The sequence below is a fragment of the Ceratotherium simum genome, chromosome 20 (genome assembly GCF_057802395.1).
Source record: "Ceratotherium simum simum isolate JZ-2026a chromosome 20, ASM5780239v1, whole genome shotgun sequence".
Lineage (NCBI taxonomy): Eukaryota > Metazoa > Chordata > Mammalia > Perissodactyla > Rhinocerotidae > Ceratotherium > Ceratotherium simum.
Window position 1 is genome coordinate 20,326,233 of NC_141919.1, and position 23,921 is coordinate 20,350,153.

The 23,921-nt window shown below is 37.8% G+C and overlaps 1 protein-coding gene across 1 annotated transcript in view; it reads right to left on the bottom strand.

The window, feature by feature from the left end:
* Window positions 1-23,921, bottom strand: part of MAMDC2 (MAM domain containing 2) — a 161,301-nt gene that overhangs the window by 13,370 nt on the left and 124,010 nt on the right. The window contains exons 10-11 of the mRNA XM_004440631.3: window positions 20,851-20,944; window positions 18,787-18,939 (exon numbers count right to left, since the gene is read on the bottom strand). Of these exons, the coding sequence (XP_004440688.1) occupies window positions 18,787-18,939; window positions 20,851-20,944 (247 nt within the window). The remainder of the gene's footprint in view (window positions 1-18,786; window positions 18,940-20,850; window positions 20,945-23,921) is intronic.

The window sequence follows — 23,921 nt, forward strand, 5'->3', positions numbered from 1 at the left end:
TAGTGATCACAACACGAGTCCTAGAAGAGAAGAAAACCCCTAATCACCTCCAGGATGAGCCAACTGAATTCTTTCTTTCATGAGTACAATGCACTAATCACTTAGCCTCAAATGGGTGAAACATTACTCTGGAAATGCTTTCAGCTCACGCACCCCCGGGTCTCAGCTATCAGCTGAAGCCCTTACGTAAGGTTTCCAGTTCCAGAGATCTTTGTGTTTAGTACCATGGACTATGAAAGGAAATCTGCTAAGCTTTTGACCTGTGTAATTGTGCTGCATTTGGAAGAGAGGGTAATATCCAGAAGAACATAAGTACAAATGTGCCTTTCGGGGCACTGACACCAGCCTCCTTTTCTTGAGTAATGTTGGCCTTTCCAAAAATCCTTCGGGATACAATTTCTATTTTAAGCACCCATGTATATTCCATAAAGCAATACCAATTTAGACCAACCTAGACCAACACCTACAAATAATTTTAACATATGTGTCAACTGATCAGAATTTGTCCCTCTGATGCACAAATTATTCCCCATGATTCCAAATATGTTTTTCTTTTTGACATGCATGTGACATTTCCTTTCCCCAGAAAAGATCAGAGCTTCATGGAAAGCCTGCCTGCCTTACGTGTGTTTGGAAAGCAGAGAAAAGCCCTGTGTGTTGACAAGTTTTGCCAGATTACAACTCCAAACGCTGTCTGTCTCAGCAAACAAAAGTTCTGGATGGGAGCCAGGAAGCCCGAGCGTTGAAACCTCAGACTAGCCACGTGTTCCTGCACATGAAGGACTCCAGACTGTGCAAGGGATTACTCACTGGAGAAAACAAATCACTTTCCCTCTGTGGGTCATTGTTTAACATTCAAGACGAGGGTCCCAATGGATCTACCGGGAGATGAGGTCCCATCTGTTCTTTGCACAACAACTGTGTTGTGTTGAGACACACCATATTCCTAACTCGGAACAGTGAAGCAGCTGTTCCTCCAGTCTTGCGGCCCCCTTTCTCCAGGGCCGGGAAGGAGCCCGAGTATCCTGTGTCAGGTCGAGTGGAACGATCAGCTAGCTGCATTCATTAAGCTGGAGGAAGATTCTTAACAAGCAGGAAAAAAAAGACACCAATACTTTGGGAAGAAGAACAGCTAAATGTGCCTCTCTAAAATTGCTCTTTACCATACCTTTCAAATGATTTTTTTTTTGAGGAAGATTGTCCCTGAGGTAACATCTGTTGCCAATCTGCCTCCTTTTTTCTCCCCAAAGCCCCAGTAGATAGTTGTACGTCAGAGTTGTACATCCTTCTAGTTGCTCTATGTAGGGCGCTGCCTCGGCATGGCTCGATGAGCGGGTGCACAGGTCCTCGCCTGGGATCTGAACCTGCGAACCCCGGGGCTACCGAAGCAGAGCCTGTGAACTTAACAGCTACGCCACCAGGCCTGCCCCCTCAAACGATTTTCAAAGCTTGTCATAAAGGAGGAGTTATTGTTTAATGGGTACGGAGTTTCAGTTTTGGAAAATGAATATGTTCTGGAGATGGATGATGGTGATGCTTGCACAACAATGTGAATGTATTTAATGCCCCTGAACTGTATGCTTACAAATGGTTAAAATGGTAAATTTTGTATTATGTGTATTTTACCACAATTCTTTAAAAAGCTTGCCATAGAAGCCTTTTCTGTGTAAGTAGGATCTGGCAATATCAGAAGCTAGTGCAATAACATAAATTATGGAAAGAAAGAGTGAAGGACTTTGGAGATTTTAATAATCTGGAGCTAATTCCTCAGATGATTACAGATTAGTTGAGTAGCGTTGTTACATGTCTGGATATTAATTACCCAGATTCTTAAAGGACAAGGACTTGAATTAGTCTGCTATTAAATTTCAGCAATATAGCTAACACATTCAACACATTTTGATTTTCTTTTGTCTGACAGCACAGTTTCATAAATAAATTTCATTATTTGGTATTCTAATGTATCATTGATATTTCTATCACACAAGAAGGGAGTGTTCTTAGAAACAGAAGAAAAGAAGACTTCTACCTTTACTTAGTAGCTTGCTGGAAGAGAATTTAATTGCCAGAAATATGGAAGATTTATTGAAACACTGAATAGTACCACAAAAGAAACTGATGGTGTTTTTTTCTCTGGAAATTGTTCAGAAAATGATGAATTGTTGCTTTTCTAGGATGTAGCTGGTGGGAGGAGAGAGGGAAGACTGGACGACTTTTAATCTATTCACTGGTGGACTCAGTGAGCTAGGAAATGTTACAATTGAAGACATTTTCTCATTCAACTGGATAGTTATCTGTTGATTTATTTAATCTACTATCTTTTGGCCACAAAATCCCTGTAAACTCCAAAGCAACTAAAACGATTGTTTAAAAAGAATTCTGACAGCATGGCATCATACAAATAAATATTAATAAAATTGCAATAGCCAATAAAACCCTGGGAGCTTCGTTAAGACTTGTTTTTATTGTCTTGTAAAGAAACAGCATCTGTGTGAAGAAACTTTCTGATTCTGCCAGGAGATTGCTACTCAAGTAGACGGTGGCAGGAAATGGATAGACAAACCCCGTGGAGGCCATCCCATTGTGATGCAAGTCAAGATCCATCTGTCACAAATGCCTATTATTTTATTAAATACGGAGCCAAATTGTAGGGCTAGAATTTTTTGGGGCGGTGGGGTCTTTGTTGTTCCACAAGAATGACTTGTTCTACTAGATGACTGACTTAAACATAGGAAATGTTTCCCAAATTTTAGGCATACAAATATCAACTTCGTGATTTTTTTTGCTTATCCATATACTACCTGCACTATTATTCATTTGATATCTTTCTTTAAATAGATTCCATTATTATTACTTAAATATATTTATTCAAATATGAAACAGCATAAAAACAGAAAACAAGCCATAAATCTGTGAAATAATGATTTTAATATACTGGTTATGTATTTTTCTTAAACATGGATATTACTACCAAATTAAAAAATATTCATCCACTTACCACTTGGATACCCCAGCGGTAGTTGGGAAACCACTAGTTTAAGGTTCACCAAAACTTCTGGTTTCTACTAAGTCATTTTACTTGTAGTCATGGGCTATGATTTTCTATTTATACAAGCACAAATGATACAGAACAATGAGTCCAAGAAAGTATCCCAGAGATGAACATCAGATTCTGTAAAAGATTCACTAATTATAAAAAGAGTAATACCATTCATTTGAGTGGAGCTTATACGGTATCAAGCCTTTTCACAAATATAATCTCAGTTCATCATCATAGCAACCCTAAGAGATTAGCAGGACATCCATTGTTATCTTTATTTTACACATGAGGAAACTGAGGCTCAGAGAAATCGTGTGACCATACCCCTGGTTAAGGAAGCAGCAAGTGGCAGAGTCAGCTCGCTGTTCACCCACTGGTCTTTCCACGAGACTACACCATGCTACACCCTAGAATTGGAAAGGTTTATTGCATCACCAGTTAGTGAGTCAGGAATTATAGCTCCCTTGGAATTGCTATGTATGATAATTTATTGCTTCTGATAGACACACAATAAACTGGCTTATCAATATAGTGCTTTTGTGAGCTTCTCTTTTTATTTAATGGGGCCTATATTTACCAAACATCTAATGCAGTTGCCTGTAAAGCAGCTTTGTATGCCTCTCCTCTTTCTCTTTTCTTCTTGTGTGTATTCTTCCAAGTGTAAATTGATAGGCTTCAAGGTCGGGAAGTAAAAAGGTAGAATGCAGTCCACAAGCACATACAGGTATATCCTCTGAAAGTCCCAGAATGCATTGCATTCTAAAAGGATTCTGTTGTCCAAACACCAAACAAATACCCTCCAGTCATCAAGCAGAAAGATACTATGTTGTTGGTCCAGAGTTTGAATTTATAACTTTACTAATCTATAGGATAGGATGTTCTATTATTTATGTATCCTACCATTATTTTACTGCCTGTATTTGAAAAAGAGACATAGAAAAGATTGTTAGAACTAAACGCAAAAAGAGCAATAAATCAACAAAGCAGACAATAAGAGATCTCCTAGTTGGATGTAACTTCATTATTGTTTAAATTGCACTTCTAATCACAGATAAGTTTGCTGTTAATATCCCAGGATCCAAGCAGATAATAACTAAAACTCCCTTGAACGAGTTTCAGTGTTTTAATATTTAAAATGTATACGTTGCCTTGGCTGATCCATAGGATCCTGTCTATGTCTAGCATTCTATAAACCTATCAACTGTTATTAATTTGTTGAGTCATTTAAAATTTTCTTACTATTTTGGACTATATCCTCTGTTGAAGAGAAATTCCAGTAACATTCATCTAAGCAACATTAAATTTACTATGTAAATCACCTTTTTAAAAAATATGAGGTGATTGTCAAGTGGTTTCCATGATAATTAAATAAAAGACATTTGCAGTACATTATTACTATGATAGTTGTCCCCAATATTTATTACTCAAGGTTGAGAGTTATAAAGGGAAAGAAGTAGAAAATTATATAGTTTCTCAGAAAGTTTATAGCCAAAGGCAGTATTAATCTAAATTTTAATACTTTCCTCCTACTACCCCTTGCCAAAGACAGAACACCATACAATATCATAATCTCAGATACAGCAAGACTTTGAGTAGAACAGACAACAATATCATCAAAAGAATACAGTTGAGGGAGGTCAGAGACACAAAGATCTCATTCAAAACACTATGGTTGATTGGTTTGCAGTACAGAAGAAAGGAGCAAACGCTTTCAAATTTTGAGTATAATAATCATGTCCTTAAATAAATGATGCTAAAATATGAAATACCAAAGACATCCCTTCTTGCTATGTTGAGTAATTTGTAGTAGACTTATACTCCTGCTGAGAAAAATTAGACAAAAAAAATGGATAAAATATATTTTCTAGAAAACATCTTCTTTGAAGCTATGAGAGAGCTTCCCAAACATCAAGGACTTATGGGGCCAAGATTCCAGGGAAAGGGAAAGGTCAATGAAATGACCTCAACATTCAAGCTGCTTTTCCCCTTGGGGCATTTGCCTATTCAGTTTAGAAGCTAAGCAGAAAGCAGCTAACAAGAGGCAGAGAAACCAACAGAGCTCACTGGGTCGGGAAGATAAGAACTGGAGTTCAGGGCTTCAAAGCAGGCAGGGCTTGAGAGCCAAGTTTTATGAGAAAAGAGAGGCACAGAAAAGTGAGCTCATTACTCGGCAATCTTCCCTTGAGGCATGTGCCAAATTCTTAAGTTGCAGAAGGCAAGAGCCAAGAAGCCGAATGCAAAACAAAGTAGAGTTTTCAGTACTCTCATCAGCTGAAGAGACAAAACTTGAAGTTTAGGACATGCTAAAGAGGAGAGCCCCTCAAAATTCTCAGGGTATATTCGTGGAGAATATTCCCTCAGTGTGGGGGAGAACCAGAGGTTTATCTAGCAAAACAGAACAGCAACACACCTCAAGTTAGCTCATTTCTGATTGGATTGAGGTGACCTGCTCTACTCCAGTTGGCTATCTGAGAATAGGCTAAATCCTCTCTGGAGGAAAAAACATCCTTACCAAGGATTCTATAATTTTTCATTCACAATGTCCAGTATTCAATCAAAATACCAGATATTTCAAGAAAGAGGACCAAGAGGGGGAAAAACAGACAATAGAAACAGAACCACAGATGACCCAGATATGGAGCTATCACACAAGAACTGTAAAATAAATATGATTAATAATTTAATAATACGAGTATTTAATAATATATTCAAGAAATAGATGATAAGATGGAGAATTTGACCGAAGAACTTGAACCTATTAAAAACAAACAAATGGAGGGAGGGATATGAAGCTTTTGGAATGGCAGAGTAAGAACCTCTGGTAATCTGTTTCTTTATAAAAGCAATGAGAACACTGGAAAAAACTGCTAAATCAACTTTTTAAGAGCTTTGGAAATTAAAGGCATGCAACAATCTATGGCTGTTTCATCACGAAAAATGGGTAAATCTTGTGAAGAATGGTGAGCTTTTAACTTGTCATAATCCCATTTTCATCTCTCCTAGACTTCAAAACCAAGAGCTTTACAACTAAGGTATCTGTAAAAAGGCAGTAGTCTATAGCCACTGCAAGGGACATAACAGATTTGGATGTCCCCAAAACCCCATCCCCAGAAAATTGTCATTATTTAACCTATTTGGCAGTTCATTGAAAAGCTCCATTCTCAGGGCTTGTCTTTGTTTAACCTGACTGATGTAAACCTTACTCTGTATAAACAGCCTTATCTCCAGGGCACATACCCAGGAGAGAATTGAGAAGGTCCTAATCTATCACCTCTGCCTGACTTTGAGGCTCTGCACAAGCAAGAAGAGAAGGCTCAGGCAGAGTTGTAAATTGCTTGCTGGAGAATTAAAAATGTGCCCCAACACAAACACAGAGCACCCTTGCAAGGGCTAGAAGACACATTGGTTCAGGCATTTAAGGAAAATCTCTGTTCAATCATTAGTTGATGATTAAGCTAACTGAGCATATTCTTTAGTGGCTACACACAACAAAGAATACAGACTATATATAATTAATCCGGGGAAAGTCACTAGACAAACAAATAGCAACAATAACAACAACAAACAGCAACAACAAAAAACCCTGGGAAGCAGCAGGAGCTGCCACATTATTAAAAATGTCCAGTTTTCAACAAAAATTATGAGACACACAACGCAACAGGGAACTATGGCCCATACACAGGATTAAAAGCAGTCAAGAGGTACTATCCCTAAGGAAGCCCAGACATTGAGCTTAGAGACAAAGATTTTAAGTCAACTATTATACATTTGTTCAAAGAATTAAAAGAAACCACATCTGGAGAATTAAAGGAAAGTATGAGAATAATGTCTCACCAAATAGAGTGTATCACTAAAAAGAGAAATTATAAAAAAGAACCAACTAGAAGTTATGAATTTGAAAAGCACAATTACTGAAATGAAAAATTCACAAGAGAGGCTCAGTGGCAGATTGGAACTGGCAGACAAAAGAATCAGTAAACTTGAAGACAGATCAACTGAGGTTATCCAATCTGAGGAACAAAGAAAAAAGAATAAATAAAAATGGACCCAGCCTCAGAGGCCAATGGGACAGCATCAAATGTACCAAGACATGCATATTGGGAAACCCAGAAGGGAGGAGAGAGAGAAATGGGCAGAAAGAACATTTGAAAAAAAAAAAAAAAGGCCAAGAACATTCCAAACTTGATGAAAAATGTTAATCTACACACCCAAGAAGGTCAAACAACTCCAAGTAGGATAAACTCAAGGATATTCACAGCTAGAAAAATCACACTTAACTGTTGAAAGACAATGACAAAGAGAATTTTGAAAGCAAGAGAAAAGTGACTCATCATGTACAAGGGATTCTCAATAAGATTTACAGCTGACTCCTCAACAGAAACCATGGAGGCCAGAAAGCAGTGAGATGACATAATTCAAAAATGCTGAAAAAAAACTGAGAATTCTACATTAAGGAAAAATATTCTTCAAAAACAAAGAAGAATTTAAGATATTCTCAGACAAATATTGAATTTATCACTAGCTGCTAAAGGGAGTCCTTCAAGCTGATATGAAAAGACACTAGACAGCAACTCAAATCTACATGAAGAAATAAAGAACACTGATAAAGATAACTATATAGGTTAATGTAAAAAGAATAAATATATTTTTGTTTCTACATCTTTTCTTATATCTGATTTAAAAGACAACTGCGTAAAGCAATAATTTAAAAATCATGTCTATGGGCTTATAACATATAAGATATCATGTGTATGACAATAAGAGTACAAAGGAAGGAGAGAATGAAGCAAGGTTTTGTATACCATGAAATTAAGTTAATATTAATATGAACTAGATTGTTTTAAGTTAAGACGTTAATTTTAATCTCCAGGGCAACTACTAAGAAAATAACTTTAAAAAGTTCTAGTAAAATAAACAAGAAAGAGATTAAAATGGTATGTTAGAAAATGTCTATTGAACACAAAAGAAGGCAGTAAAGGAGAAATAAAAGAACAAAAAAGACATAATACATACAGAAAACAAATAGAAAAACAGCAGACATAAATTCTACCTTATAGGTAAATAGATTAAATGTAAATTGACTAAATACTGGAATCAAAAAGTAGAGATTGGTAGAATGAATTTTAAAAAATCCAATTATATGCTGTCTCCAAGAGACACACTTTAAATTCAAAGACACAAATAGGTTGAAAGTGAAAGGTTGGGAAAAGATGTACCATTCACACAGTACCCAAAAGAGAACTGGAGTAGCCATAATAATACCAGACTAAATAGATATTAAACAATGAGGTACCATCTCACACTCCCCAGGATGGCTATAATCAAAAGCAGAAAATAACGTTTTGCCAGGGATATGGAGAAACTGGAACCCTCATACACTGCTTGCAGGGATGTAAAATGGTGCAGCCACTTTGGAAAACAGTCTGGCAGTTCTTCAAATGGTTAAATATAGAGGTACCATATGATCCAACAATTCCACTCCTGGGTATATACCCCAAATAAGTGAAAACATATGTCCACACAAAAACTTGTACACAAATAGCATGGCATCATTATTCATAATAGCCCAAAAGTAGAAACAACCAAAATATTCATCAGTTGATGAATGGATAAACAAAATGTGGTATATCCATACATTGTAATATAATCTCAATAAAACCAAATGAAGTACTAATTCACGCTACAACATGGATGAACCTTGAAAACAGCAGTGAAAAGAAGTGAAAGAAGCCAGTCACAAAAGACCACATGTTGTACGATTCCACTTACATTAAAGGTCCAGAATAAGCAAATCCCCTAGGGACAGAAAGTAGATTAGTAGTTATCTACAGATGGGGGGGGAGGAGTTGGGAAAGGGAATGAGAGTCACTGCTAATGGGTACGAGGTTTCTTTTTAAGGTGATAAAAATATTTTAGAATTAGATGATGATGGCTGCACAACTTTGTGACTATACTAAACACAACTGAATTGTACACTTTAAAAAAGTGAATTGCATAGTATATGTATTCTATTTCAACAAAGCTAGTATTTAAAAAAAATGGAAATTCTAGAACTTAGAATTACTGAAATTAAGAAATAAGTCAATGAGCTTAATAGCATCTTGGACACAGCTAAAAAGAAGGTTTGCAATCTAAAAAAGTCGATCAATAGAAAATATCCAAATTGAAGAATGGAGAGCAAAAAGAAAAGAAATATTTGTAAAAGAACGTAAAGGATATATAATACATGGGGAGAACTTTTAACGTATGTGTAATTGGAATCTCAGGAAGAGAGGAGAGAGAATGGGGCAGAAACAATATTTGACAAGATAAAGGTCAAGAATTTTTGAAAAGAGGTGAAAGACCTCAACCTAAAGATTAAGGAAGTTTAATAAACCCCAAACAGAATAACTACAAAAAGACTACACACATAATCATTCTAGAATGCTGAAAAAACATTTAGAATGCTGAAAATATTAAAAAGCAACCAGAGAATAAAAATACACCGTCAAAGGAACAACTATATGACTTACAACTGACTCAAAAGAAATGATGGAAGCCAGAGGACAATTAAATGGCAATTTTAAATGTCTGATAGAAAAAATAATTGTCAACTTAGAATTTTATTCTCAGTAAAAATATTCTTCAAATGTAACAGAAAAATAAACACATTCCCAGACAAACAAAAACTGAGAGAATTCATCATCAGCAGACTTGCACCAAAAAAAAAAAAAGCCATACATTCTGGGGTTTAAAAAACATCTAGAGGGCCGGCCCCGTGGCTTAGCGGTTAAGTGCGTGCGCTCCGCTGCCGGCGGCCCGGGTTCGGATCCCGGGTGCGCACTGAGGCACCACTCCTCCAGCCATGCTGAGGCCGCGTCCCACATACAGCAACTAGAAGGATGTGCAGCTATGACAGACAACTATGTACTGGGGCTTTGGGGGAAAAATAAATAAATAAAACCTTTAAAAAAAAAAAAAAAAAAAAAAAAAAAACATCTAGAAATAAAATGCAAGGCAAATAGTATAGTAACCATTAGAAGAATAAGACTAGTACATGATGTAAAAAAATAAACAGGCTAGGGCCGGCCCGGTAGCGTAGCGATTGAGTTCGTGTGCTCCCCTCTGGTGGCCCAGGGTTCGCAGGTTTGGATCCCGGGCGCGGACCTATGCACTGTTCATTAAGCCATGCTGCGGCAGGCGTTCCATATATAATGTAGAGGAAGATAGGCACGGATTGTAGCCCAGGGCTAATCCTCCTCACAATAAATAAATAGATAAAGCCTAATAAAGGAGAAAGTAGAATAAGAAGAAGGTAAATATAAATCCAAACATATCAGCAATTACATTAAATATTAATGATCCAAATGCTATAATTAAAAGACAAGATTGTGGGACTGGATAAAATACAAAACTCAACTATTGCCACATATAAGAGCCACCCTGAAAAACAGGTACATAGAAAGTTTGAAAGTTAAAGAATGGAGAAAGAAACATAAACACTAATCAACATAGAGCTGGTGTAGCAATACTAATATCAGGCAAAATAAGATAAGAAGCATTATTAGAGATAAAAGAGGACATTTCATAACAATAAAATGGCTTATCCACTAGGAAGGTATAACAGTTATAAATTTATGTATGCCTAATAACATAGGCTCAAAATATATACAAGCAAGAATTGATGGAACTAAAAGGAGAAATAAACAAATTCACAATCATAATGAGAAACTAACATAACTCTCTTACCTGAACAGATGAAAAACCAGTAAAAATATGAACATTATTACAAGCTTGATTCAATCAACATATATAGACCACAACAACACACAACAAACCACAACAAAATAAACATTAATTTCTAATACACATAGGACATTTACCTAAATTGACTATATGTTGGGTAATAAAGCATCTCAACAAGTTGTAAAGGATTGACATCATTAAGAGTATGTTCTCTGAGCACAGTGAGATTATCTATAAATAAATAAAAAATGGTAACTAGAAGATCCCCAAATATTTGTAAATTAAGCAATATACTTATAAACAACCCATGCATAGAAGAAGAAAACAAAAGGGAAATGAGAAAAAATTTTGAACTGATGAGAAGGAAAACACAACACTAAAACATGTGGGTTGCAGCTAAAACTGCTCTTAGAGGGAAATTTACAGCACTTTTCTAGTATATGTTAGACTTCAGTAAGTATTTTACTTAAAAAAATGAATAGAAATATACTTTTCTAGTACTATCTAGTAGATCCCTGGATGGGCATTTAGGAGTCCTGGATTACAATCCCAGTTGTAAACTAATATTGAGTAATTGTCAAGGTAGAGGCTAAAGGAAAAGCATCTCGGTGTACTCAGAGAGTGTAGGACTGTGTGTCATGAGCATCTGGTTCCAGTCTCAGACCCTCTTTTAATTAGCTATGTCAGTTTGTTGAATCAAATAATCTCAGGAGGCAAAACCTGGGAGCTTTTGAGCTAAATTTGGCTAGCAGATATGTATCTGGATATCACAGTAATTTTCTAAAATTTGATTTTGAGTACTTTTAGATTATGCACATACATTAGCAAACCACAGTCCCTACCACAGTCTGTCATATAACAGCCCTGTTGCTAAAGACATAGTTTCTAACACGTGAATACATTTGAATTTGCATCCTCTGGGCCATGTGATTTCTAAGGTCTTTTCTGGTTTTAATATTATTTCCATGACTTGCATGCAGTATTTTGGACACACTTCTACTAAAAATTATTCATTGTTTATCTGAAATTCAAATTTAACTGGGTGTCCCATGCTTTTATTTGCTAACTCTGGCACTTCTACCATCAATGCAAGTGACTTGACAAGTTTCCACAATAATAATCTGCTCAGGAGGGACCATTTTGTAGCTTGATATACTCTACGGTAGACTGTCTGCAAAAACAGCCATAATTATTTCTTTCCTATATCCATACCATTTTGCAATATAACTTTGCAGCCACTCCCATCAAGAGGTGGAGTCCATTTCCTCATTCTTTGAATCTGATGCAGTGGAACAAACCATCCCAGTTGAGAGCCTCCTAGTCTAGCCAGCTCCAAATTAACCTGGCAGATGGCTTCAGATGCATGAATGAGCCCAACCAAGAACAGAACTGCCCAGCTGAGGCCAGACCAAATTGCCAGCGTGTAGAATAGTGATCTTAAGCCACTAAGTTTTGAGGTGGTTTGCTATACAGCAAAAGCTACCTGGTATAGAACCAACTCTCAAATCCTAATAAAGGAGATGTGATGATAATACCCTTCCTCTTAATGTTGTTGACATATAGCCTCAAAGATTTGTAAATGTGATACTCTAGCTCTCTCATACTGTACAATATTCAGCAAAAGCCACCCATGGTATTAGCCTGTTTCTTTTCAGACTAATCTAAATACAAATGCCCAGACCTCACTTCACAAATCACCTCAGGTGAAGGTGGCATCAAGAAACCTACGTTTGGGGCCGGCTCGGTGGCATAGCGGTTAAGTTGGCACGCTCCGCTATGGCAGCCCGGGGTTTACAGGTGCAGATCCCAGGCTCAGACGGACATACTGCTTGTCAAGCCATGCTGTGGCAGCGTCCCATATAAAGAAATGGGCATGGATGTTAGCCCAGGGCCAATCTTCCTCAGCAAAAAGAGGAGGATTGGCAATGGATGTTAGCTCAGGGCTAATCTTCCTCACAAAAAAAACAAAAAAGAAAGAAAGAAACCTATGTTTGAGTCTTGGTTCTCATCCCAAATTTGCCTGTCTACCCTCACCTTTATGAAGGAGCCACTAGAGAAGAGTTCCAACTCTTTTTCTGAGATAGAACTGCTTCTCATTTTCCCAGACCTTTGTGATCACTTAGGTAGATGTTGAGGATAGTTTTGGAAGTAAAGCCCTTAAGCAGGACGGCCAGTAAGTTGAGGCTCTTATGGTGTCTAGTTGGGAAAACTATCAATTAAAGCTTTACCACTTTGCTTTGGGATCACTACTTTAAAGCCCTTCAATGGATGGCTATTCCATATAGGGTGGATATGCAAATTCTTTAACATGTAGATGAAGCTCTCAGTGATCTGGTTTCCATCCTCCAGCATCACCTCCCACCACTTCCCTAGATGTACCTGAATCAGATGGTTTTATGCACCATTACAGATCTTTTCAGCCTTGCCTTTCTTTTATTTTAATCACCATTACTACAACTAGTTCTACACAGTCTAACCAGCTTCACTCAGATGCAACTTGATAGATGCCTTGTCTTGGGCCAATGCCAAGAGCCTATTGCCTCCTGTCTTTGATGCTAAGCCTTCTCCATTCATTCCTGGCTTGGGCCTCTGCAGAATCACTCAGCATCCATACAAATGCAACCCAGGAAGGAGGGAGGAGTGGGTAGTCAATGCTGAAGGGGCACATATCTTCGGCCAATGAAGGATGGGAATCTATGGACAAATGCTTCTCCCTTTCTCCCCATCGATGATGGCCCTGAGACATATTTCAACGTGGCTTCTCAGATGTTCCCACAAGATCAAGCAACAATTTAGACACAGCAGTGGCCAAGCCAGTGATGCATCCTTGTATCAGCTCTCTCTCCTTCCTTGCTTTGCTGCCTCTGTCCCACACTTCTGATCCTGGGGATCACATCTCCAAATATACTACTTGCTTATAAGCCTATATCTTAGACTTCACTTTCTTGAGAATCCTGGGCTGACGGTATCCTACAGGCCAGCCAAGGAGAATCACTTACAGTTCCCTGAAGCTGCCATACTGCTTAATGGCTCCATATTTTGTAGCTCCATCCCCTCATCCTTAAATGCTTCCTCACTCCCTGTCATTCTTGTTGATGAACTCCCACTTATCCTTGAAGACACTTCCAAGGAGAGCTAGCGGCTCCTTTCTGTGTGGTTCCACCATCTCTAGGACTTAACCCTTATTACTTTACTTATTATAATTCTGGGGCAATTATTTGGTGCACAATGCATAGTAGGTACTCAGGAAATGTGGAAAAAATCAAGATCTCAGGGACTCTGTACTATACAACACTTATGACTGCTCCCAGTTCTAAGATGTTTCATCTTCTAACACTGGGGGCTTTAACAAATAAACAAATGTTTTAAAGGGGCCTTTACTTATTTATGCTTTAATTTGTGAATGAGTGATCCTTGTCATATTGTGATCTGAGGCCAAGACATCAGCCCACATATAGCTCAAGCCATCAGAGGCCAGGAAAATAGGAAGCTACTCTTTGAGGGCTGAGGATACATGATAGGTGTGCAGACTCCAGCCCCGGAGTTAAACTTATAACTTCTGTTCACTGAAACTAGAAACAGCTAAGAAGAAATTTACTTTCTGCTGGATGCATTTCTATGGATGTCTAAAAATACCATCGGTTTGAATATATCCTTTCCAAGAGAAGACATCCCTCTTTGGTGTGAAGAGTGTTAGGGGTGAGATTATGCTGCTATGTGAAGAACTGTGATTTTCACATATAAGCTGTCACAAGTCGTGTAAGACATGACTGTTCCAGGTCGTGTGCGGTTTCTTAGTATCATGTAGGCTGGGAAACTTGGTGAGGCAATGTGGACAGAATATGGCCATTAAAGCCTGACATTCCTGAGATTCAGTCCCTACTCTACCCGTTACTATTGTGTGGCCCTGGAAAGGCACTTCACATCTCTGAATTTCAGTTTTCTCATCTGAAAAATGGGCATTTTCACTTACTTTACAGGATGTGGTAAGGACGTGTTTATGGACTGAATGTTTGTGTCCCCTTAAAATTTATATGTTGAATCCTAACCCTCAGTGTGATGGTATTAGGAGGTGGGGCCTTTGGGAGGTGATTAGGTCATGAGGGCCGAGGTCTCATAAATGGAATTAGTACCCTTTTAAAAGAGGACTCAGAAAGCTCCCTTGCCCCTTCTGCCATGTGAGGACACAGCGAGAAGACTGCCATCTATGAACCAGGAAGCAGGCTCTCACCAGACACTGATTCTACCAGTGCTTTGATCTTGACCTTCGAAGCCTCCAGAACTGTGAGCAATAAATGTTAGTTGTTTAAGCCACCCAGTCTATGGTATTTTTATTATAGCTGCTCAAACTAAGACAGGATGTAAAGGTCCCCCAGCACAGTGCCTGCATGTGGTAAATGTTCCATAAATTATCAATAGCTATTATCATTTCCCTAGTAAAACAACTGTTAAAGTAATTTTAAGAATAGAACGGAAATATCTCAAACCAATGCCATATCTGTAGGTACTCTGGGCACAGAATAGCAAAATTTGCTGCTTCATCTGCATTGTTGTGCATAGGAATAAAAAGATATAACCTATAAAAGATTTTATTTAGTTAGAAAATCGAAAAGTGTCTTGAGAATCTTTTAAATTGTATTGAAACTGGTGAAATAAAGAATGGAGAAGAGGGCAGACCATAGAAGCAATTTACTGAAAAAAAATCAGAATTCTCTGTGTTGTGCACCAGAGAATTTCATTTAATGTATTTGCTTGGAATAAATATTGAGCACACTAAGAAGCTGTGGCATTATAATTTTTGCTATGAAGTTTCACCCCAGCCAGCTGAAACATCCTTCAAAGTTTTCAAAGAGACAAAGCAAACATAATCATATCATTTTCTTTAAACAAAGCCATACCAGTGAACTAACGTGTGCCCCTACAAACCAGGAAAAATGTAAATAAAAGACCAAAATTATGAGTAATGGAATATTTACTGCATGTACTTTTTGTGTATATGGGGAAGAGGTAGAATGTGGTCTACAAGTTAAACAAGTTCAAGTTATTTAGCATAAAGATGTGAGGAGCAGGACCAAGGTTAACTGGTCAGCCATTTTATGTAATAGGAGTTTACCCAGCTCCTTCAATGCTTGGCATTCTGCCTAACGCCAGGGAGGGGTTCTGTTATGGGCTGAATTGTGTCCTTCCAAAATTCACACCTTAGAGCTCTAACCCCAGTACCTCAGAATGTGACTGTATTTGGAGGTAAGGCCTTTAAAGAGGTAATTAAGTTAAAATGGAGTTGTTATGGTGGGCCCTAACCCAATATGACTGGTGTCCTTACAAGAAGAGATTAGGACACAGACAACAAGACCGAGGGATGACCATGTGAGGACACAGTGAGAAGGGGGCCATCTGCAAGCCAAGCAGAGAAGCCTCAGAATAAAACCAACCCTGTCGACACCTTGATCTTGGACCTCTAGTCCCCAGAACTCTGAGAAAATAAATTTCTATTGTTTAAGCTGCCCAGTCTGTGGTATTTTGTTACGGCAGCCCTAGCAAACTAATACTGAGTCCAAAGACTTGCCCCTCAAGTTATTTATAATCCAGTTAGGAAGATAAAATGGATAGGAACATAGAAAGATTAAGTAGACTAGACTGGCATGAGGGTGACTGAAGTGGCAGCAACAGCCACTGCCACCAACAATAAAAAAATCAAGGAAGGAGATGTCATGGAACCCAGGAAAGGAGAAGGGACATTTCCTACAAATGCTGTGAGAGTGGCATCAAAATAACATCATCATAATTACTGGCCACTCTTTTCAGTCTGCTTTGCTGGATCTTCCTCTTCTCTCTGACTTCTTAACTTTGGAGTTCCCCAAGGCTCAGCCCTTCGTCCACTTCTGGGTCTACAAGCACTCCCTTGAATATCTCATCCAGTCACATGGTTTTAAATACAATCCATATGCCATGAACTTTCAGCTAAGACGTCTTTCCTGAACTCCAGACTGCCTACTTGACACCTCCACTTGAATATCTATTAGGTATTTCAAATGTAACATATTTAAAACTGAGTTCCTGATCTTCCCAACAAATCTATCCACTCAATCTTTTCTATTTAGTTGTTGACAACTCCATTCTCCAGTTGCTCAGGTCAAAATTGTTGAAATCATCCTTGATTCCTCTCTTTCTCTTATACCCATATATAATCCATCTAGAAATTCTGCAGGATCCATTTTCAAAATATATCTAGAATGTGACGACTTTTCACTACCTCCATTGCTACTATCCTGGTCCTAGCCACTGTCATTGGTAAATCCACCGTCGTCATAAATTCACCATCATAGGTCACCTGCATTATCCTCCTAACTGGGATCTCTGATTTCACTCTTGCCCCACTTCCACCCCCAGTCTCTTCTCAACATAGCAGCCAGAGTGATCCTTCCCAAGCCAGGTTAGAGCACTTCTCTCCTAAACTCAACACTCCCCAGTGTCCTCCATTTCAGGTGAAGTAAAATCCAAAGTCCTTCTAATTAATGACAAAGTCCTCCAGGGTCTGGCCTACTATTATTTCTCTGATTTCATTTCCTAGTACTCTCTCTCTAGCTCACTCTGCTTAGCTAAGCCAGCCTCCTTGCTGTTCCTGGGACACACTGAGCATGTTTCCACCTAAAGGGCTTTCCACTGGCTGTTCTCTCTACTTGGAACACTTCTTCCTAGATACACCCTTGGCTAGCTACCTCAACTCCTTCAAGGTTACCTTCTCAATGAGTTCTATTGTGACACTCCTATTTAGATTAGCTAACTTCACCCACATCCTCCTCCCAATTCCCAAGCTCCCTTGCCCTACTCTATTTTTTTCTGCAGCAATTACCACCTTTTAACATACTACATAATTTATAATTAAGTATAGTGTTTATTGTCTGTCTCTAACTACTAGAATAGAAGTTCCATGAGGGCAAATAATTGTTTTGTCTGCTTTATTCACCTGTGTTTCCCAAGTACCTAAATGGCACCTGGTACGTAGTAGATAGTCAGTAAATATTTGTTGAATGAAAGAACAGATGAATAATAGAGCACATTATGATCAATGCTGAATCTCTTCAACACCATCCCTTACTGAAGCAACACTGTCCCAGATTTCCTTCTTGCTGCTTCAGCAGATTCTGGGACACTGTTTACAATTGCTGACACATGGTGATAATGAGAAGTAGATCAACTTTTAGTCTGTTTTATTGTATAGATAAAATGTACCTCCTTATTTCCTATACCCCTTGGTGGACTGCTTCACCTGTTTTTATCCTAAGAACACTATGAATCATATTTCATAGATGAATTTTCCATCTTTGTCCAGCTGCTAGAAAGCATAGAGTCAAACGTGTCCATGTCCTCCCCTGTCTGCCAGCACCTTTTCTATAGTAGGCCTCAGTCCTGGCTCCAGCTTAGATCACCACATTTTTTTTTCACTTCTGTCTCTTTCTCTTTTATTTTTAAACCTACTTCTAATTAAATTATCTTTGTGTGCATATCTTTGTAAGCCCATTTAAATCCTTTTTGCAACAAGATATGTAAGCTATTGGGCCGGCCCCGTGGCTTAGCGGTTAAATGCATGCACTCTGCTACTGGCGGCCCGGGTTCGGATCCCGGGTGCGCACCGATGCACCGCTTCTCCGGCCATGCTGAGGCTGCATCCCACATACAGCAGCTAGAAGGATGTGCAACTATGACATACAACTATCTACTGGGGCTTTGGGGGGGGAAAAAAAGGAAGAGTATTGGCAATAGATGTTAGCTCAGAGCCAGTCTCCCTCAGCCAAAAAAAAAAACAAAACAAAAACAACCAGATATGTAAGCTATATAATAAACAGAAAGAATGATTTTAAATTTACATATTGCATTATCTATCCCATGTGTGTAGAATCACGTGTTGTTCATTCTAGACACAAGACAGCAATTTGCACATTTCAAAATGCAGTAAACGCCCCCTAGAATGTTATTTTAGAAGGTTTCCTTAGGAAACAGCACCACGTGGCATAACTCACCTACCCCAGTAGTGTGATCTCCCTTTGGTCCTGTGTAGGAGGTAGGAGTTTCTCCCCTCCTCCTGTGCCAGCTGCTCCGGTTTCTTCTCTCCTGAGTAAATGCACATTCATCTTGTTCGAAAGTACACTCTCCAGGTGGAGGCGGCATCCTCTCTGCAAGGAAACAGCAGGTGTTGCGATTGCTGAGGCACTTTATTTATTTATTTATTTTTTATTTTATTTATTTATTTATTTTGTGAGGAAGATCAGCCCTGAGCTAACATCCATGCTAATCCTCCTTTTTTGCTGAGGAAGACCGGCTCTGAGCTAACATCTATTGCCAATCCTCCTCCTTTTTTTTTTATTCCCCAAAGCCCCAGTAGATAGTTGTATGACTGAGGCACATTCAATGAATATGTATCCACAGCTCGCTGGCAGCCCACTCTGCATGCATGAGTGTCATCTGGCCATATGCCATGCACATGGAGAGGCAGCCCCCTCCCTGGCAGCCCACCTATGCCAAGCTCTTGTCTCCAGCTAGAGTCTGGACTCTACCATGGGTCTTGCCATATAGGTAGAGAACAATCAGATATCTAGATCCAAAAGTATCAGGATACTTTGAGAAAGAAACTTTCTCTGACTTGTGAATTTATTTGTGCTCATGAGCTTACAAAGCTCTGAAAATTGAAGGTATATCATCTTTATGGAAATATGGAAAATAATAAAACTGCACAATGCAGGAGCTTTCTTCAGAAATCCAGGATTAGTGAAGGGAATTCTCAGAACAACTCTAATTGTTTGGAGGAAGGAGAGAATGTGAGAGAACTAAATGTGCTTCTGGAGGTATTGTCCAATTTGTATGGAGCAAATTACTTCATTTTTCTGTGCCTCAGCATTCTCATCTGTAGTGTGGGAATATTAACGGTTTCCACCTCATGGGGTAGTGAGGACTAAATGAGATGATGTTTGTAAAGTATTTAGAACACAAAGTTCTCAATAAATATTAGAACTTGGTGTTTTGCTACCTAGAGCCTTTTTTTCCATTTCCAAAAACAAATGTTTATGTCTTTGGATGCTGTCTTCAATAACTCTAGTAATTATTATTATTAGAATGGTGCTACTTGTCAACTAATTGGGGACTTCTCCTTTAGCTGAACTTGGCTGTATTTCCCTACATTTAGATTCTTAGCAAATTTCTCTAATAAACAGCCTGTCTTTTACATCTCTTGCATGAAAATTATTTTACTTCATCTTATTTTACATACAATACAAGCTCATGAAGCCTCATTCCCTTGCTATAGCTGGAGTATAGAGATTTTTCTATTAGTCTTCTTTGTGTTGTCCTTGCAGTGCCTTGCAAATCAAGGGACTAAAAACAAATTGCCTTTTAATTAAATAAACATGGAGATTATTCTCCAGTGCCAGACTGACACCACAATTTGCCTGTTTGTTAAAGAAATGGATACCCCATGATTTAGGATGCAGTAGTAATTAGTAGAGAGAGACCAATGATCTGGGTTGAGGGATGCACCATTTTCTCATTAGACATAATGTCTAACACATAGCCACCATATTTATTTTGTCACTATCATCAATGCTTGGTCCATTGTTCCACCGTCATTTAATTCACTTAGAAAATATTTATTATCATTAAAAATTACATGTTTAGTATAGTATTTGTATAGTAACAATTTCATCAATATTGATCGAAAATCTACATTTCATGTCAGACAACAACAATAGTAATTATAATAGAAGGTATTTGTTTTTAAAGCACTGTTTTGTGCCAGGTCCTATGCTAGAGAATTTATATATATTATCTCCAACTTTAGGGTAGGTATTACTACCTCTCTTATAGATGAGGATACAGAGGTCAAGTCATATGTTCAAAGTCACACACTGCATTCGAGCCATCATTTCTAAATTCCAAAACTTACTACATAGCTCTATAGAGAGGCACTTGCAGCAAGAAAAGCAAAGGATAGACTAGCACAGATTAAATGTATATGGTATGTTCTTAGAGAAACAAGCTATGCGCTGTATAGGCCAGGGAGACAGAGAGAGCTGAAATGATGGCCATCTTACCTGGAGACCAGCAGCTTCCCAATTCTATTGTAATGTCATCCAAGGCTACAAGTCCACAGTCCCAAAAACTTTTGCATAGGCTCATGAAAACCACCTGCAATTCAGAAAAATATAACTATGAATTCTGTTAACTGAAAATTGGAAACGCTTACAACCTAAGATTTACTTAAGCAAGACAGGTGTGCATAAGCAAACTACAGACACTTCTTCATTGTCCACATGAACTACAGATCACAGTGGCGTGAGTAATGGTTAACCATCTACATATGACCCTAGAATTACTTCTATTATTTTCTTAAGCAGAGTCAAGCTCATAATGATATATTGTGCATACTAATACAGAAATTAGCTTGCATTCTTTAAAGAATTGAAAGAGGAAAGCAAGAGGTTAACTGGGTGACAGAGGACAATCCATCAGGTTTTAAATATTTTCCCCAGATAACCCACGAAGTGCATTCAGAGTTGACGGTATTCCAAGCATTTTTACAAACATTTCCAGTACAAACACTATTGACTTTTCAGAAATGACTTTCTGGCAATGCCATTCATATTGTGAACAAAGTCCCAGTGATTTGCCATCTGGAGACTTATGTTCTATTTCCAAAGAAAAGATCTATGTCCCTGGATGGTAATGCTAATAAAAGCCCTAAACACAGTTATTTTATCAGGCCAAACATTTTTACTGTTGTGTGTGAAAGAAATACAAATCCATATCATAAATTATTTAATTCATTGTGCAAGAGAGATAGAGAGGAAAGTCTTAGATTTCTTTTCATTAGGCCAATTTTAAAGTCTCCTTTTCACATATAGGATGAGCAAAGAGCACTTTTCAAAACACTTATATGATTTTCACTGTACTTCACAGTTTACAAAGCTGCTTCACATGTATAACCTAATGTTTAATGAGCACAGGGTCAATCACTCCATGTTCAATCCCTTAAATATAAATCTTAATTCAAACAAAGACAAAGAGAGATAAAACAGAAACTAAAATCCAAATTATGAATAATGAGAACATTTGATTTTTTTAGGTTCTAATGCTCGGTATGTTATGTCTTCAATTTACCTGTGCTATCAGTAGAATCCCTTTGCTCTTTGACAGTCAGAGCGATCAGAATAGAGAATTTATTTAAAAAGAAACTTTAAAATCACAACAGTTTACCACTATGCAAAATATAAAATGTCTAAAGCCAATACCTTCAGAATAATTACTAATTGTAAGATGTGTGAAAGTCTACTTGGACTGTACTCATATTGCTTTAAATTATAAAAAGGATAGTTTGGAGATATAACAATATATAACTATACATATTTACAAGGAACAAAATAAACGGGGGTCTTTTTTGTTTTTTTTAACCTCTGTTAATTTTCTCATCTTTTTAAACCATCTTTTTCTCATCTTTTTTTAAACCATCTGTTTAAAGATGAAATTCTAGAGATTATCTGAATATGTACAATATTTTACTTGCAAGATTTATGCCGGGGAACTTATTCCCATTTGCAAAGCAAAGGTTTATGTCATCAGCTTTGAGTGCAGGGACATTTTATCAGCAATTTTTATTGTTATATGGGAAGGAAGAGTAATCTGTCTCATAACTCATTGAATTAATTATGCTGCAGAGAGAACAGTCTTGACTTTCCTTTTGGCGGCTTTAAAGTCAATTTTTCACATGAATAATGAAAAACTTTTTCAAAATGAATCTCTGGTAGTGAAACGATTCACCGTGTAAATCATTACCTGAATAAGACTCAAACATCTGGCATGTAAATGTATTCTAAAGAGGAGAAACATTAAGGTGCTTTCATATGTTTACTACAGCATTATTTTCTGATGACCATAAAACCAAGCAAGCAAGCAAACCAATGAAACAACCCAAAATTTCAAAAATAGAGGAAATAAATAAACTATGGTACCACAATCTACGAAATAGGCAATCATTAGCTCTGAGAGCTTGTAAATATTATTTAGTAGTACACAAAAATATTCCTCTCATAATGTTAGGTAAAAAAAGCTGGTTATAATAGATAAAATAAGATAAATTATATCTAACTCATCTAAAAATACATAGAAAAAACCTTGAAAATTTACCAAATTTATAACAACTATATTAGGCTCACAAAATTATTGGTATTAAACAGACTTTCCCCTTATTTTCTAAACATTCTTTCATTTTGTTATATTTATAATTGAGAAAAAAAGAAAAAGGAATCAGGATATCTATAGCTAAGATGTGGAATAATGAGTTCGTGTTTCCTAGATTGGCATTGTACATGATAATGGCCATGAGGACATGCGGCTGTTTAAATTAAAATAAGCAAAATTAAAAATTCATTTCTTTAGGATGAATTAGCCATTTGCACTAGCCACATGTCAAGTGCTCAATAGCCACAGATAGCTAGTGGTCAACTGAATTGGACATAGCAGATACACAACATTTCCTCATTGCAGAAAGTTCCATTGGATAGAGCTTCCTGGCTCCTTTTGGGCATTCCAAACAATTTGTGAACTGCCACAGTGGGTCAAGTGAAATGCTAAAGATGTTCTGGACAACAGGAGGCCATTAGGTTGTTCCTATCTTAGAACTCCTTCCACACTTAGAATATGAGCCAGACCATATGGTGTTCTGTCTGATAAAGGATCCACAAAGTTGGCCAGCTATGGACTAGATTCAAACAGTGGCCTCAAACCTCAAATCTGTTTGGCAGTTGTCTATCAGCATTCCAACGCACAAAAGAAATATGACAAGATCAGCTTGTTTGGTCTGACACATTGGATTTTCCGCTCTGCTATTAATAATGCTCATAATGTCAGCTTCTATTCTTGTGCCGCCATCTTACATTTTGAGGGCTAATTGAGGTGGAGCGGTTATGTTAGTGTAGTCTGTGACTGGGCAAGCTAATGTCTGGGCCTGGTTGACACAGAGCAAAGGGAAAGACAAACATCTTGGTTTGTTCTTAAGAACTCTGTGCCTGGGTCCAGTTAAGAATGTGACAAGAAGGGAATTGGACATACTCTAAATTCTTGAGGGGATTAACCTCTTGTTTATTTAGGGATCTTTTTTAAAAGGGTG